At 47.6% G+C, this 18,385-nt stretch overlaps 1 protein-coding gene across 13 annotated transcripts in view; it reads right to left on the reverse strand.

Annotated features, from left to right (window-relative positions):
* Window positions 1-18,385, reverse strand: part of CHST15 (carbohydrate sulfotransferase 15) — an 80,249-nt gene that overhangs the window by 32,711 nt on the left and 29,153 nt on the right. For 10 of the 13 annotated variants that reach the window (XM_027960534.2, XM_027960532.2, XM_060404819.1 and 7 more), the window contains 3 exons: window positions 4,424-5,469; window positions 3,174-3,513; window positions 1,164-1,310 (listed from right to left, as the gene is read on the reverse strand). In XM_027960534.2, coding sequence (XP_027816335.1) covers window positions 1,164-1,310; window positions 3,174-3,513; window positions 4,424-4,969 — 1,033 coding nt within the window. In that variant the 5' untranslated portion in view covers window positions 4,970-5,469. Of the gene's footprint in view, window positions 1-1,163; window positions 1,311-3,173; window positions 3,514-4,423; window positions 5,470-7,094; window positions 7,237-18,385 lie in introns of all 13 variants that reach the window. The other 3 variants (XM_042238833.1, XM_042238831.2, XM_042238828.2) reach the window with 1 other exon arrangement.

The following is an 18,385-nucleotide window of genomic DNA, read 5'->3' on the forward strand; positions in this document are numbered from 1 at the left end:
TTTAGCCTGCCAGGCTCCTCTGTCCATAGGATTTTCCAGGCAAGAATTCTTAAGTGGGTTGCCATTTCCTTCTCCAGGGGATCTTCCTGACCCAGGGATCAAACCAGGGTCTTCCACACTGCAGGCAGATTCTTTACCAACTGAGCTAAAGGAAGCCCATACAGGGAAGCCCACAGTATGTTCAAGCCACAGTTAAATATTAGTCAAGATTTGTAATTTGGGTGTTAACTCATGGCTGCAAGAAAACAGCTAGTACCCAGTTTGGACTGAGTAAGAGGGTATGCTCTCATCTGGCTTCTTCGAGTTAAAAATAAATAAATCAGAGCTTCAGCATGTAAGTCTGTCCCCTTGGACATGGGACACATAAGTAAACAGCCGTCTTTCAGATGGTTGATTACAATTCTTCTTAGTCACTGATAGTGTAACCGAACTTAGAGAATCAAAATATAATAGATTTAGAATGAAAAAATAGATCGCTGCCTCAGGTAACCAATTTAAGAAAAATATGTGATTCGATTTCTCTCTCTCAGAGGTATAAGTGGATAAATGTCTTTTAAGCTGAATCCAATAGAGAGGGTGAACAGATATGTTTTTTACAAAACATTCTTGTGAATTAAAAAAAAAAATTGCTAATCAAACCACCTCACTTTGAATGTCTAAAGGCATTAGGTTGACAAGACCGAAGCTTTTCCAGCAGCAATCAGTCACCCACGATGCACGAGGGATGTGTCTATTTCAGGAGAGGCCACTTCCATCTTCACAGGGTCCCAGAGGCCAGGGAGTACAAATGCCACAAAAATTAAACCGATGACTAATCAGTTCATTTTGCATTCATGATCCCCCATCCAAACTTACTCAGATGGGTGTATCTCGAAAAGAAATCCAACATGCAAGCTTAACTTTAATAAAAGCAAGAAACGGCAACATTTTTAAAAAGCCATTTCAGGTGCACTTGAGTCTCCATGGAAATAGAGAGTCTACTAAATGTTTTTGCTTTATGGAAAATTGCACAAACAATATCAACATTTTACACAGGGGGAGAGAGGTGGGGGGAGTCACTGGGGAAACAGGCACTCAGCAGCTGAGGGCAAATGTCATGCAAATGCTTGCAAGTGCAGTGAAGCCTGGCCTGGCCCAGGGCAGGAGCTCCATGGAAGCCATACCGATAATGATTCTATTCATCTTGCTCGGCTCCTCCGCAGCGCTGGCCTGCAGTCCTTGATGAATCTGGTGTGCGGCCAGGTCAAAGAGGTCCAGGTAGTCTTCCACAGGATAGCGGTCCCGCAGCCCATCCCTCAGGCGAACGATTCCTACAAGAACCAGGAAGCAGGGGTTACTGAGGACAAAGCTGCCACGCTGGGCTGGTGGCCTCCAGGGAGTGGCCACAAATGGATGGAAAGGTCTGAAGGCCCAGCTGCAGCAGCCAAGGCTTGACCCCATGAGCTACAAGAGACGGAGGGACCTCTGCAAACCGGCCGCCCTCTTTTGAGCCACGTGCACTTTGAGGGGTGGAACACACCACCACTCGGGTGCACAGTAGCCCCTGAAAAGATGGCACGCCTATTCAAGAACTATAATCTGGTCTACTTGGAGGGCCGGGGAGGTCAGGGCTGGTTAACACGGGCACCAGGTGAGGTTCCCCCAGGGGCAGGGCAGCAATGGCATCAGAATACACACGATGAATCACAAGAAAACACCTCCCATCAGAGGTGTCCTCTAAAGCTCAGATGCATCTTTTTTTTTTTTTTTGTCAGGGCTCCCCAGCACCTTCCCGAAGTTCTTTTCCATCAGGAAGTCTATCCATTTCTCCAAACAATAAGGAGAACTGATGGTCTCCGGATGGACACCTGAGTGATTCTGGCATCAGCCACAAGCAGCCTAAATTGTCCCTTGCCTGAGAGGTGGGTAAATTTACCTTGAAAATTTATTAACAATGCACTGCCCCAAACCACAGCCACCAAGGTTAATGGAAAGTGGAGAGAGTATCCACAGGCAAAACAGCAAGAGGTTCAAGGTGATACCAAACACCAGCCTCCAGAGGCTCCATGCCCCCGTGACTCTCCCCTTGACCAGCAGGAACCTGGTTTTCACAGGGAAAGACAGTGAGTTCTGTAGGGGAGGGCCCCCTAAAGATGAGCACAGAAACTCCAGCTTCCACAGCTGCCACTGCCAAACTACAAAAGACAAATTTACACTTCTGTTCACTTTCGGAGGAACATCAAAAGGATTAAGTCAAACGTTTGTCAGAAACACACTAAGAGTTGATCTCAACTTAGGTTGTACTAAGAAAAGCTTTCAAAATTCCTTTCCAAGCAACCTAGGTCCTTTCCACAGAAACCGCCCTCCAGGCTCACCCAGACTCTGGCATTTGTCATCCCTTAGCTCCAGTGACCAAATGTCTCCTGGAAGAAGGGAAAAGGCTGAGGAGAGGAAACAGTGACCCTGGGGGCTGAGGGGTTGGCTAGGGCTGGCTCAGGGCTGGGTGGAGTAGAAACCAGCCTGCAGGAGTCATGAGGTGGTGGCTACCATCAACTTCCTGGGAAAGGGGTGCTGTGAGCAGGGTGGCCCAGAATTACCTTCGTGGGGCTTTCATTCTGACCCTCTGATCCCCAAGGGGCAGGCAGGTAAGAGAAGAGGCAGGAAGCAGCTCAGTGACAGGCTCAGGTCCTGGGATGCTCCAGCAGGAAGTGGAAACCTGGCCAAACACAGCCGGCTTTCTTTCTCCTGCCTCCTCCCAGTGCAGGGGTGTGGGTGTGGGGGCTCCAGCAGGAACAGCACTGAGCTGGGAGCTGGGAGCGGACAGGCCCCAACAAACGTCCACCTGGATGATACATGTCCCAAGGCCCTTCAGGACAAGAAGAGTGCCCATCCGGCACCCTTTCGCTGGCCTTGCACACTGCCGGCCCTGTATAAATGCTCATCAGGTGATCAGGAGCTGGGTACGCAGTCCTGCTGGGTGCCTGCCTGGGTATCTCTAACCACATAACTCTCTAATCTCCACCTCTCAGCGTGTTTTCTCATTTCCCCACCTGCCTCGCTCCGGGAACCTCCCAGAATGCCCCGCTCGGGTCAGTCTCAGGGCTCCCACTCCAACCCTGACCCCTGACCCGGGAAGGAGTGACGGAGTGAAGGCTCCTGAAGCACCCTTGCCATGGGGACATGGCGGCACGCACCGAAGCGCTTCCGGGTCCACCAATGCGGTTCCTTGATGGCGGAGAACTTGACTTCCGGGTGCAGCCGCAGGCGGTCGTAGAGGTCGGTGGTGCCACACTTCGGCTGCCCAATGATGTAGAAGTGCGGCAGGCAGCGGAGGCGGAAGTGCTTGCCGTGCACGTGGGACAGGTGGCCCCAGAAAGCCTTGCGCAGCGTGTCGAAGGTGGAGCGGAAGCGCTTGGAGTAGAGTACGTAGGAGTTGGTCAGGTAGGGGTCGGTGGTGTTCCTGCCCGTGAATTCCTCGTACCAACAGGGGCTTTTACTATTGGGAAGAAATTTGTGCGGGATGACGGAAAACATCTGCAACAGAAAGAGATAAAAATGGAGAGACACACTGAGAGGGGAAAACACACTCTGTCCTCAATATGATCCTGCTGCTACTGCTAAGTCACTTCAGTCGTGTCCGACTCTGTGCGACCCCATAGACGGCAGCCCACCAGGCTCCCCCGTCCCTGGGATTCTCCAGGCAAGAACACTGGAGTGGGTTGCCAATTCCTTCTCCAATGAATGAAAGTGAAAAGTGAAAGTGAAGTCATTCAGTAGTGTCCTACTCTTAGTGACCCCATGGACTGCAGCCCACCAGGCTCCTCCATCCATGGGGTTTGCCAGGCAAGAGTACTGGAGTGGGCTGCCATTGCCTTCTCCCCAGTATGATCCTACACTGAGGCTTATTACAACGTTTGCATGGGGAGTATTATTGGATGATGACTAAATACTAAAAGTAAACTTGGTAAACAAAGACCATGCTTTTCCTAAAACCCCAATAAAAATAAGATATGAAGAGAATAAAAATACAAGTTCCATCAAAATCCATTCTACCATGATTTATCTTACACACACATACGACTATATAGTTGTATATTTCAGTGGCTGTTAGAGACAAACACTGTGATTTAGGGCAGACTAGAGAGTGTTCTACAAAAGTAATTTTAACTGCCAGGACCACCTTTCAAGCAAAACATCCCAGAAAGGAATTACCAGAAAGGGGGTTCCTTCAACCGTTTTAGCTGTGCCATTTAATACAGAGTTCCCTTGTTGGCATTAACAGCATGGACACAGCCCTCTCAGTGAACTCTCATCCGTAAGGCTGTCAAATTACCACTATTACACTTCGGACATTTTTGGTCACTTTCTTGCCAAAGGTGATGATAGGAAAGGAAGCAGCCATTCTTTAAAATCAGTCAACAGAGATGCGCATCAGGCTACTCACATGCAATTCCTGCTTCTTGAGCTCTTCTATGTCTGGGAGCTGTCTGGTGGTGAACTCAATCCTGGATGTGATGCTGTTGATAATTAACTTAATACTTGGATAGTCCTTCACGTATGAAATATTATTTACAGAGGATTGGTGATGATGTTCTTTTGCGTCACTTGGATTTTCACCCTCCGTCAAGCTGGGATTGCTGGGGAAGGCTCCGTAATGGAAAGGCGATGAGATCAGAAGCTCTTGGTGGACCCCAGAAAGGATGTAAGAAGCCATCACCAACGTCATTATTATCAATCCAAAAACAAGGCTGCATCGCTTCCCCTTCTTGAAGCGCAAAAACCCACCCCAGCTCTCATTCCCATCAGCCCTCACTTCGAGAACAGCCAGCAAGTTCATCTGCTTACCGTCCACTCGAAACACAATTTTGTTTTCTGCTTTGCACACTGGACAGTCCTGGCGACCGTGATGGGAGCCTCCTCGGCAGCTGACCTGCTGTGTCTGTACGTTGTCAGGCGACAGTTGGATGCAGCAATTAATGCAGTGCCTCATGATAATGCCCCTGGACTGCTGGCCCACTGAGCCATGGGCGAGCCCCTGAGGAGTCTGGATGCCTGCAAGTTGTGCTGTGAAACTTGAAGGATGGCTCAGTGATCACATAAGATGATTGGAAGGCACAAGCAACAGAAACCAGAATAAAAATGAGCAGGTGCCAAACCACCAGAGAATGAGGGATCACGTTCTTTGGTTTGCCTCTGAAAGATAACACGAGTGATGTCCAATTGTCATGCTCTGTAATCCTGGAAAAAGCCACAGGTCAGGAGCACTTCTTCCTGACCTTCAGGTTTTTCCCATGGCACCAAATGAAGTGGACGTGTTCTTGCTGGAGAACATGGAAACACCCAAGGGATTAGAAGATCTCATGGCCTCAATGAGAGATGGACAGACACACCATCCATGTAGAGTCCATGGAGATTTCTTCTTTCACATCCTATGTTCCTTTGAAATGTTTCCTCTTCATGGGAAACAAAATCCTTAAGATGTCAGAGTACCTAAACAACAAGGAAAAGAGGTTTTATTACATTAGATGGTGACAGCAATCACCCTGGGAATATCTTCCAAGGAGAGACGTTCCCGCTTCTTTTCCACTTCTAAGTTTCAGCCACGCTGGCTAGGTCACAAGCAAGTTACAGAAAATCATATAGGATGAAGGGAGAGGTGTCAGGTCCTTGCTGTTTGGCTTTGGAGTTCAATCTCTGCCACCAAATGTGACCCCAACACCAGCTCCACCAGCACCTTATTAAACACATCTTATTTCACACAACCCACATATTCTGTAATGTCTGTGCCTGGACACAGCTAAGTGACTAGAACCCTTGCTCTCAACTTGGAATCATTCTTAGATTCATGCAGAGTTAGTCACTCTGAATTTGAGGGATGAATTGAAATAACAACTCTTTTAAATTAAAAAAAAAAAAGACCCAAGAGTAGTTAAGATGGGAGCAGGCAGAGAAAATATTTTTTCCCCTCCGAACAGCACTAATAAATAGTCTTTTAACCTAGAGCTCCAACCAGTCCATCCTAAAGGAGATCAGTCCTGGGTGTTCATTGGAAGGACTGATGCTGAAGCTGAAACTCCAATACTTTGGCCACCTGATGGGAAGAGTTGACTCACTGGAAAAGACCCTGATGCTGGGAGGGATTGGGAGCAGGAGGAGAAGGGGACGACAGAGGATGAGATGGCTGGATGGCATCACCGACTCGATGGATGTGAGTCTGAGTGAACTCTGGGAGTTGGTGATGAACAGGGAGGCCTGGCATGCTGTGATTCATGGGGTTGCAAAGAGTCAGACATGACTGAGCGACTGAACTGAACTGAACATTTATTATCAGTGTAGGATGCAAAAGTTAATGAAAATTTAGAAACACTGAAATGATTCTCTCCTTCAGCAGACTGTATCATATTAAAAAAAATTTGACTTTAAGTTATTAAGCAATTAAATCCAACATGCAGTACTCCCCCGAGTAACAGAACACTTCAGACCCTGAAACAACTTTTCACTTTCATCATCCTTGGGAAAACATGATTCTTAAAAATCCATTAATAGAAGTCTGCAGTTATAAAATGTATTGTTGCCCAAGTGACACTTCTTTGTAGACATTGTAAAAACAGCAAAAAAGAGACCTATATGGTTTCTAGCAGTGGTAGAACATTGCTAATGAGCTAACCGTGTGACCTTGAGCCAGCAGCATAACCTTTGTAAGCTCTGGTTTCCTCACCAGTAAAATTAGGATGAAAGTATCTCCCTTTCAAGTGTGTAACAAGTACTAAGTCAACTAATGCATGTGAAGAGTTTGCAGAATGCCTACACATGTTTAGGATCCCATAAAAGAGAGATAACATGAATAATGATAGCATCATCAATGACTCTTACTATTATGTTTTTTCATTGTCAGTAAATGCCAAGAATGTCTGAAGTGGAATCAAAGATGGGCAATCCCATCACAGTATCTTTCCTTAGCACCTGAGAATCAGCTAAAGGTGGCAGACTCACTTCTGCCTCTGCACATACACACACCCCTCCAACAATCCTTACTGTCCCCAGGTAAGGTGGTGTTAACTAACCCTGCATAAAGCCCCCCTCATTTTGGCAGAGAGGCCAAGCAGTCAACTCACCAGCAGCAACATCCCCTTCCCTTGGACAGAAAGGCTTATGTTTTATCACAACATGATGACCGTGAAATAGCCATGCGGTATTCCTAAAATGTCCTCCACAAAATATTCTGCATGGTCGATGGGTCTTCAGGGCTTAAATTGCCTGGAGGAAAGGTAGAATGGCCCAAATGACACAGACTTCTTTAGAGCAGACTTCACCTTTTCACTGTGAATCCATAAGAGAGGACTATAATACACAACATTTCCAAAACATAATTGACCATGGAGTTCTAACTAATGTCTCAAGGAAGCAGTCTGAGGAATGCTAGTGAGTAAAGGCTGAGACAGGGGTCAGAGCAGTTCTGAGAAGCACAGAGAAGAGGGCAACGTGGGAGCAAACAGCCCAGAACCAGGCCAAGATCTCAGGCTCCACCACCCCCTCATCCCCGAGAGTTTTTGGAGGGACTCCGTGGAAACCTCAAGGCTCAGACCGCTGCCTCCAACTTGCTCAACCGGCCCTGAACCATCACTTGCTACAAACAATTCTCCCAAACCAAAGAAACAAAAGGGCAAGTTCCCCTACTCAGAAACCCCGTCACTAAGCCAAGAAAACATTTTTCACACAGCGAAGATAAGGCCAAGCAGGGTTAAAATGAGATTCCAGCCAGCATCGCAGGGGGGGAGCCAGTTTGCACCCTTCTGTCTCTCTGGCTGCAGGAGGCCTAATTAGATCTTTTCCAAAACATGGTCTCTGAAGCTCCAAGACAAAAAATGTACAAAATCTGGACTCACCAGAATGGGCAAAACATTCCTCAACCAGAACAAAGGTTTTCTAGGACAAACACAATAAATAAATAGACCTGAGTAGCCAGAGTGGCTGACAGTCTCAACAGAGAGGCCTGGGACACAGCAGGCCAGAGGATTTGTCAGCTGGGCCAGCGGCACCCTCCAGCCAGACCTCCCATTCTACGTCTCACTTCGTAAAATGGGAGTAGAAAACTGGGGAGACAATTCCAGAGGCCTGCAGAGCCTAAACACTCAGATCCTGTGTTACCTCCTAAAATTCACTCCTTCATCCCTTTCCTCTTTAATTCTCCAGATCCCTCGCGAAGGAGGACTCTGCACTGGGCGCCACCCGAGATGCATGTCCAGGTTTGAAAGGATCAGTCACCCGGTTGTGTCCAGCTCCTTGTGACCCCATGGACTAGCCCACCAGGCTCCTCTGTCCATGGGATTCTCCAGGCAAGAAGACAGAGTGGGTTGCCATTTCTTTCTCCAGGGGATCTTCCAGACCCAGGGATCGAACCCAGATCTCCTGCATTACAGACAGATCCTTTACCACTTGAGCCACCAGGGAAGCCAGCGCGGCCAGGTTTGGGGGCTTGAAACCAGGACATGACGGGGATGTGATGTCACACCAAAGAAATATCTGGTCTTTGTCTCAGTTCCTGACACAGTGCTTCTAAAACCCTTGGAACATCCTGGGTGAGAGGGGTGACATGGACAATACCTTTTGCCATTTGTAACAAGCCCCTTTCAACCACACTTCAGCTTATGTTAGCAAGGTGACTCTTGGAGGGGGAGAGGGGGCCTGGACAGCTTCAGGATGGGACTGGTAGCAGGAAAAACTTGGAAGCTTGGAACTCTCAGCCCTGCCTCTCCAGCCTCCAGGGAAGGGGAAGAGGCTGGTGACTAAGTTAATCCCCAGTGGCCAATGATTTACTCACTTGTGCCTACATAATGTTATTGTTGTTCAGTGTCTAAGTCGTGTCTGACTCTTTGCGTCCCCATGAGCTGCAGGCCTTTCATAAAAACCCTCTAAATGACAGGATTCCGAGAGCTTTCTGGTTGGAGAGCCTGTGGAAGTGCTGGGAGGGTGGTATATAAAGAGAGGGCCTGGAAGGTCCATGACCCTCCCCTAGGCTCACTCTGTGCATCTCCTCCATTTGGCTGTTCTTATATTGTCTCTTTTGTAATGAACCCATAATAGTAAGGAGGGTGCTTTTCTGAGTACCGCACATCATTCAACTTAAGGAACTTGAGAAAGGACTGTAGGAACCTCTGACCCTGCAGCCATTAGAACGGAAGTGTGGGTAGCCTGGGGACTCAAGACTTGTGACTCAGGTCTGAAGCAGGGGCTGTCTCAGAGGTGGTGCTGGTGGTTTAGTCACTGAGCTGCATCCGATTCTTGCGACTCCACGGACTGTAGCCCGCCAGGCTTCTCTGTCCATGGGATTTCCCAGGCAAGAATACTGGAGTGGCTTGCCATTTCCTTCCCCAGGGAATCTTCCCGACCCAGAGATCGAACCCGAGTCTCCAGCAGTGCAAGCAGATTCTTTACCGCTGAGCCACCAGGGAAGCTCCAGTCTCCGAGGACTGAGCCCCTAACCCGTGAAAGCTGTGCTAATTCCAGGGAGTTACTAGAAAAATTCAACTGAACTGCAGGACTCCCAGCTGGTGTCTGGAGAGAGACACCAGTGGAGACTCTCCTCGAGAGAAAAAAAATGTCTGTTACATTTTTTTATCAAAACATCTGACTAGCATATAGTATGTGAAATACTGGATTAAACACAACTACCGTATGACTAGTGAGTGCATTGCTGTGAACAGGGCCTGGAGCTTTGAGGTTTCCAGACCACCCTCGTCCAAGTGGATGGGACTGGTACAGCAGTGACCATAATAGGGAGACCTTTGCCTCACCTGGAACTTATATCCCACCTGGAGTTAGGGGAATAGCAGGACAATAGACAATTTTAAAAGTCACAAATGAATAACATCATCTCAGATGCTGGAAGAAAACACAAAGAGAGAAAACAAGGACACCCTTAGAACAGGGGGTCCCGGTGCCGCACCAGGGCCGGGTGATGCTTTGTTGTGGTGGCCTGTTCTCTGCACTGTAGGATGTTTAGCAGCATCCCTGGCCTTCATCCCCGGGGAGAACTGCTGCCTTAGAAGAAGGGGAAGTAAAGTGGAGAGGATGGCCAGGGTAGACCTAATTAAGGTGGATTCATCTGACTGATGAGAAGGAAGCCAGTCACGTAGGAACCAGGGAAGTAAAGATCCCGCAAAGAAGGGAAGCTGGAGAGCAAAGCCATGGGGACCAGCAGGAGAGCAGATCTCTGGGTTATGGGGCAGAAAGGGGGTGGGAAACAGATGGGAGAAAAGGCAGGGCCAGACTCTGGAAGGCCTGGAGGGCTGGGATCCGTCCACACACAAAGAAGGAGGCACACTCTGGATGCTTTCAAAAGGATCTTTAAAATACGTATAGCTGGGAACTCATGCACCTAGACTGAAAGGAAAATGGATTGCTGTTTTTTTTCCTGGGTTGAGATTTTCTATACACCAAGAACAGTCATTCCGAAACCTAACACTCAGGCTATTCTTTCTTAAGAAATAAGCAATGGATATCCACTTCACCTGTCTGGAATGTCCCCGTTTTGGTGCCAGTGGACTCCGATTAGCCAGGACCCCTGGCTCTCCCATTCGTGTATTAAACTAGAGTCCGCAGGCATGCATTTCAGTGAGATCGCCCTCCAGCCAGGGCTCAATGCTGTGCCCTGTGGGTGCAGGCTGGAATCGTGGGAACCCAGTACCACTGTAAGAGATCAGATAACCGGCCCCAAAATAGAAAGCGTTCAATTACCCAGCCTTGGCTAAGATGGCCCCTATTAACCTATGCACCCCAAGCATCATTAGCAAGCCATTTATAACAAAATTGTAATAGAGAGACCCAGATATAGTGCTTCAGATTAAGTAATTGAATGCCCCCTCAGCATTAAGATCGATAAAGGGCATCCAATTTCACCCTGGGAAAACCTTATTAAATAATTGTAGCTATAAGCTGATATAGCAGAAGAAAGATGTATAAAACTTCCAAAGAAATCGGGATGAATTTAAATAAATGCCTCCATTTAGGTAAAACATTTACATCTGCCCTCTGGGAATGGCCGGGGAGGGGGGGGAATAGCTAATTACATTCTTTTACTTCAAGGTTTTAAAGAGAAAAAATTGATGGGTCTTAATTAACCTTTACTAAAACACAAAACCTTCTACTGATTACTTTGTCTAACTGCTGACATTTCTCTTCAGGCTATGTATATGAAAATACATTTTTTCCCCAAAGAATATTAATCAACAAGTGGCAAAAGGAATATTTGTCACATTTAGCTCAAGGAGAGGGGAGAATTCTGTACAAACAACAGATGCTCAGTCTCAATCTCATACCTGGATCTCATGCCTCTGGCCACATCACAATCAGTAAATAGAATAAAGAAAGCTACATTCCTCAATTCACGTTGTCAGTCAATAGCACAATGGGAAGAATACGGTCAGCAGTCATGTGGGCCAGCAGGCTTTAGCTGTGTCCACCTGGTGACCTCAGACAAGTCCCTTAAGTGACCTGGGCCTCTGTATTCGCAACAGTCCTTCACAGTAACAGATCACGTAGAGCACTGAAGACTGGGTGCTGGAGCGGGCTTCCCCTACTTTGACCTCGAGCAAGCCACTAAACCTCTCTCCTATTTCCTTGGGTGCGAATTGGAGATAATCTTAGGGTCTATATTGTAACACTCAGAGAACCCATTTGTGTCCAGTGTGTAGAAGAATGTCTGGCCCACAGTAAGTGCCAAATAAATCTTAGCTATTATTAAACACACACAGTCCTGGCCCACAGGAAGTAATTGGTAAGTAGCAGTTTACTACTGTTTATGGTAGTTTGACCTTTGGTTCCAGCTTATTATTCCTCTCTGTTCACCCCCTTCACCAGATAAAGGACTCTGCAATTCTGCTCATCAAATTAGCAGAATACCTTTCTCTACCCTTTGACTTGGGTTTGGAAACTGCTTTGGCCAACAGACTGTGGCTGCAGTGATAGCAGGCCAGTCCCAAGCCCAGGCCTCAGACGGCTCAAGTGTGCCCCCCTGGCCTCTCTACCTCTACGGGTGCTGTGGGAAGAACACGGCAGCTTGGCCAAGGGGAGGACAAGAGACACGTGGAGCAGAGCCACCTGGCTGAGTCCCCCCGGAGTAGCCAATACCCTGCTGACCCCCCGCCAATGTCCACAGACACACGAGAAATAATAAGTGGCTGCTGTTTTAAGTCACTGAGTTTGAGGCTGTCTTGCTATGTGATAAAAAGCTATCCAATACACCCTTCTACAGGTTGCAAACAATAGACTTTACTAAGTTTAGCTGATATGATTCGACACTGAAGAGTTTCAAAAAGTATGTTTATCTAAGTGAGCAATTCAGGCCAAAGTAATTAATCACCGACTCAATGGACATGAGTTTGGGTAAACTCTGGGAGTTGGTGATGGACAGGGAGGCCTGGCGTGCTATGGTTCATGGGGTCGCAAAGAGTTGGACACGACTGAGCGACTGAACTGAACTGAACTGAATTCATCCAAAGAAGACCCAGTAAATCAACTGAATCAATGCTTTTGCCCTGGAGAATTCTTTGGCTAACACCAAAAGTAGATATGCCAAAATAATGCTGAAAACCCAGATGGCAGTTGGTCCCAAATCAAGACAAAACTACCCAAATGGCACATACCAGGTTATTTTCTGGCGAAATGTGTATTTATGACAACCACAGCTACTATGTTTCTCCCATTCTCCCCACTCCCTGATGAAGAAACTTCCCCCCTTGCCTATTTTACAGTCACTATAACGTCTTCCTTGCTTCCTCTCCTGAGCAAGCCCTTCCTGCATCCTGTTCTTCTGGTTTCCTTGCCAGATTTCACCTTTCCTGTTGACCGGGAAGTCTCATCTGTGTTTTGTTTGAGACAGGATTCTCAAACTGACCTGCAGAATATCCCTGGCTCACTCAAAATGTATGTCACATGCAACACAGGCAGGTTTTTTTAAGTTATTTTTAAAGCATACTTGCCTCTGTATTAAGCTCATCATCAAAATTTTATTTGTTAATAATGACCATTGCACATGCTTTACAGTATAGAAAACACATTCTAAACTATTGTTTCATTATATAAAATATATCTATATGAAAAAGACATTTTCTCTGAGATCAAATTTCCACAAATACACAGCCAGCTCCTCCTCTGCATCTAGCCCAGGGAACCAAATGATGTGTAACTTGGTAGAAAGTTGGGAGGGAGCAAAAATGTCTTCTGAGCAGTCACAGGCTTTGGAGTGAGGCAGACCTGCATTTCAATCTGACTCAAGTCTCAGCCAGCCTAATGATCTCGGGTAACTAACTTCACTGTCCTGTGACTTTATTTCCTCATCTGTAAAATGGGGATAAAACTATCTCCACCCAGCATGGATGTGAAGAGGAAATGAGATAATATATATAAAATGCTTAGCCTAGCAACTGGCACACAGCAAGCCTCAATAAATGATACGTATTCTTTGAGTTATTACAGGAGAGGCCTTTAGGCCTTCTTCATTCCAGGCTGCTTGCTTTCAGTGTACATATAGTTCTAGGTACAGGTGTCCAATTTTCCCGTCTGCAACTAATATGAAGTAATGAGTGAGAAGAGGCAGGTGGCAGCTAGAGGCAGGCACACAGATGACAGAAAAACAGCCAAGTTTTATAGCCGAAACAGGATATTAAAAAGCAGAGCCGACCGGGATCATTCAGGTGCTTCCATAACCTGGGTGAGGAGCCCTGGAGAGCCTGGGATGCCTGGAGTTTCGCCCTGGGGAAAGATGAGACCCCCTCGGAGTGAGCATCTGTCTCCAACAAGGCAGCAAGCCACAGGGTGTAGCCCCTGAGCTGAGATTTCCCAAGGGGTCACCATCCAGACCTGACGCTCACCTGGCCAATAACCCCGGACAAGTCCCTGCATCTCTGAGCCTGTATCCTGTACATAAAATACAGACTCAGGACTACCTCTTTCAGCCCGGACACTCCTGAATGGATGATTTGCAATGAACTCCTCCCTAGTAAAAGCCCATTATCATTATACTCATAATCATCTATTATGTCTTCCGGCCACTAAGAAGCCAACCATTTTGCAGCAAGGACTGAAAAGCCTGTGCGATACTTGCCTTATGCCAGGCAAAAAAGCTGGACAATTAATTCCCAAACACATGAAGTGTTCTCTCCTTATTAGTAGTTCCCACTGGGCAGCACATGTTTATCAAGCATCCATGGTGTGCAGAACACTGTTTGTTGAGGCTACAAGTATGAAAAATGGCCAGTCCACCCCTCTGGAACATCCCAATGAACCCCAAAATGGAGGTTCCAGAAAAACTACCACACTCCGAATGACAGATCCCCTTTCGAGGGCAGCTGCAAAGCCCACCAGCCCCTGAGTGTCTGCAGAGCTGGGAGAACCAGCATTAGTTCAGGGGGCTGAAAAAGCACCCCAACAACAGGGCTGCCTCACTGACCCACGGGATCTCCAACGGCTGAAGGCAGGAGATCAAACGAGGTCTTTCTAACATCCTCCAGGACCACTCACTCTTCCAGAGGGTAACCTGCCCCGGCTCCTTCATGCAACAGCCAGATGTACCGACGACACTAGCCAGATGGCCCCCTCTCTCTGCAAAGCGCAGGACAGCCTGGGGCAGGGTGGACAAGAGGCTGCGAGATGTTCACACTGCACCATCACCTGAGAATCTCAACAGGCTCAAGGTGCTAAAGGTCTTCGTGACACAACCCATGATTTTCTTGTTCTGAAACCAAACTTGTGGAGAAACTGTTCCTAAATGCTCATTTTATTATTTCCGGCCGTAACCCGAATCAGTGCTTGATTTAGGTACTTGATTTCCCACTCAAGGCTGCACATCTATGGTGACGGTTTTCTATTAGGGCAGAACCTACTGGAGACAAGCTTTCCAGGGTGCTGTGGGACCCACCCACCTCCACGGTTCTTGGCGAGAAAGCAAGGACAATCCTACAATGCACAGCATGTCAAGGAAGCCGCGTGGAGTCTATTTGAAGACACTTGACATTAGAAATGAAATACCACTCCTTGTGCAGACTGAGATACATGCTTCAAAGCATGGGTCCAGTTTAGGGTTTTAAGTGGCTCCAGGGATGATGAAAAGAGAAGGTAACAAATGTTGCTCCAACCCCTTCCTCGCAAGGTCCTTTCTTTTATTTTATTTATTTATTTAGTTGTGACTGTGCTGGGTCTTTGTGTTGCTGTGCGGGCTTTTCCCTCGCTGTGGTGAGTGGGGGCTACTCTCTAGGTGCGGTGCTCAGGCTCAGTACCTGCAGCTCCCAGGCTCTAGAGCTCAGGCTCAGTAGTTGCAGTACACGGGCTTAGTTGCCCCAAGGCATGTGGGATCTTCCCAGATCAGGGATTGAACCCACATCTCCTGCATTGGGAGGCACATTCTTCACCACTGAGCCACCAGGGAAGCCTGCAAGCTCTCTTCTTGATGGCAGCTCTCTGAGGTCTGCACTGTGACCCCCAAGTTATATACAAGAAACTGAGGCACAGCAGGGTTAAAAATATCTCGGGAGCCCCATGTGTAGCCACTGGCAGGACCACAATCCAACCACAAGTGTGTTGGCTGCAAAGCCTATGACCTCCCTCTGCACCTCACCATCACATAAGGGAGTAACGCGAGGGGAAACCTGCCCAGAACTCGAGGCTCAAGGAGTGGCGAGGTCAGCTTTCACCCAGCCGCACCAGCCACCCTGGCTCCCAGGCAAAGAGGCGTGGCTAGGGTCCCGTGACTGTCTGAACCATTGTACTGTCAGCTCCACAAAGGTAGGGTCAGCGATGCTCAATCCTGAAATCAAATCAACTTAGGTACTGGAGTTCCTTGTACAACAACCATGCCTGGCACAGGGGCGGGCATTTTCTGAAGAGTTTTTAAATGAATGAGTGAAGGAGCAAGCTCTTGGCAGAAATCCAGAGCAAGGCTTTTGCTATTTAGTGACAATAATAAAAGTGACACGAGCTAACATCTATTGAAGGCTTTCTGGTGTCCAGACAGCAGGCTGGGATTTATACGGATAATCCTGTTTATATGTCATGATAATCTAACAGGAAAACATCATGTAGTTGTCCCATTTTATAGACGAATTTAATGCTACACACTCCACCCTCCACATGACTTAGAAAACGGGAGAGAGAGGGCTTAGATCCAAAGACCTGGGACCCCTCTCAACCACCCACAGGACTGTAAGCAAATCCCGGCACCACTTAGACCCTCAGTCTCTTCTTCCCAAAGTATGATGCATCATCACAGAGTCCAGTGACCTCAGGAATGCAGGTACCTGATAACTAAGGTATGTTTTTGCATGCTTTCAAGAATTCAAACATCTGTAATAACAAACCTTAACTACGGAGGGGGTGGGGGGGTGCAGGGGGGTAGAGCACATTTTCAGCAAGGGGATCCTTTTGGCCCTTGATCACCTAGACCACAAAGATGAGAGGTAGATTCTAGCTTCCAACAATGTTTCTTTACCACAAAGAGGAAAAGGAATGGAAAAGAGAAGTGGCCCCAAGTATAAAAGGTATTCGGGCCCCAAGGAGCAGGCTGGCTCTGTTCCCCCTCACTTGGAGGTCCGGAACCCTCTCACCTGCTTTGAAGCGGTTTCAGGAAGAGTAAAAACACTGCCTAGCATCAGGAGATACCCAACTCAGATGTCCTTCAGGAAGGGCGGAGGAAAGAGGTCTTGCCCAGACAGAGCTCACATATTCAAAACCAGCAGCGAATAATGACCCTGCAGATGCGTGGCGGCGCTCTGCAATGAATACATTAGAGGTGGCAACCATTGAATGTGGAGCAGCTGCGTACTCCCCACCAGATGGCCTTGCTGATCTGAATAGTTTTAAACATTGTTTTATTTCCAAAGATAAGCGAAATAAGAATCTGGTTAACCCTTGAACAAGAAGAACTGCCTGACAACAGTTCTTGGGATTTCTTTTGTATGGAAAGAGTGAGCAATCGGACTGAAATGCAATATCCTCTGGAGGGTTCTGGAACAAGATGAGGGTGAAACAGGATTTCTCCAGAACATCCACTGTCTGCTCGAAGACAGGTCTAGCCCTTACTAGCGGTGGCAAGAGGCAAGGACAACAACTCCTGCACTGCTCCCAGGTGGGATGTGTAGACCCCAGAGCCATGGGGACGTGTGGGCCAACCTCCCAGGAGTGTGCTAAGGTATGCCAGGAGCTGCAGGATGCCACAACTAGAAGCTTCTGGGTTTTACATGTTTAAACACTGAAAACATTGTTTATAAATTAAGTTATACTCAGATACATCGCTAAGTGATACAAAATCTGCACAGAGTTGCAGCTTGTCTTGCCTTCTGCAAGCTGCCTGGGGACAGCCCCTGGCACTCCAGTGAGAACTTATTATCTTCTGCCTTCAGGGTCCCCTAGGGGCGAGCTTGAGAAGCGCTGATACAGGGCCTGGGAGAACTAGCAGGAGCTGAACACCTATTATGGCAGGCACTAAGGTGCCTCTCACGTACCTTGCCTTTGAAACGATAACAATAGATGCAATCGCTCCGTTTTGCAGGTAAGAAAACCGAGGCCCTGGGCAGTGAAGTGGCCTGTCCTAAATCACACAGCAAGTAAGTGGTAGAGCTGGAATTAAACATGAGCTGAAGTCCAAGCCGCCCCTCTCATAGGGGGCGTGGGGGCAGGGCCCACACATACATTATGGCTTCCAATCACCAAGCTTGCAATTTTACTCACATAGAGTATCACTTTTACAACCACAAAGATGGGAAAGATGGAACAACGATGACAATTAATGTTGAGGAAACAGGAGTGGCAAATAGAAAGTGGGGTGGGCCAAGGTCCCTGGGACACGAGGTCCCATCTCTGAGCCTCAGTTTCCTCATCTGTTGAAAATGGGTCACTCTTGTTCTTTTCCCCAGATCAGGTGCAACAGCAAAGAGACTGCAGGGCTGTACAAGGCAAGGTGTCATGGCACAGAAGGGGTTTATGCAAAGTGCCAAGTGGGAAGTTACAGTCAAGCTCTACTTCATCCCTTCACTTTTCAAGTTATCTTCTCTCTCCAACAGACATAGTATAATGCTCAACTGCTTTTTTTAAAAAAAAAAAAGAAAAATGAAACACAAATCCGATTGGCATTTAAGCAAGAATGACATGCCTGGGAGTGAGCCTGGGAGGGACATGTCCCTTGCCCTGTCTGCCACAGCCATGGGAATCCCTGAGCCGACCACAGAAGTCCCTAGAGTAGGCATCCACATGCACAATCCAGAAGAGTGCCAAGGGACCACAAGCAGAAAGGGCAGTGAGACCCCAGAGGATGATGTCTCGTGACTGACTGTGTGCTGAGGCCAAATCAGCCTCTAACTCCTTTGACCCCAGTGCTGCTTCCCACAGCTGCATGGCGTGGGAACAGGCACATTGC

This window comes from Ovis aries, chromosome 22 (assembly GCF_016772045.2).
Source record: "Ovis aries strain OAR_USU_Benz2616 breed Rambouillet chromosome 22, ARS-UI_Ramb_v3.0, whole genome shotgun sequence".
Taxonomy (NCBI): Eukaryota; Metazoa; Chordata; class Mammalia; order Artiodactyla; family Bovidae; genus Ovis; species Ovis aries.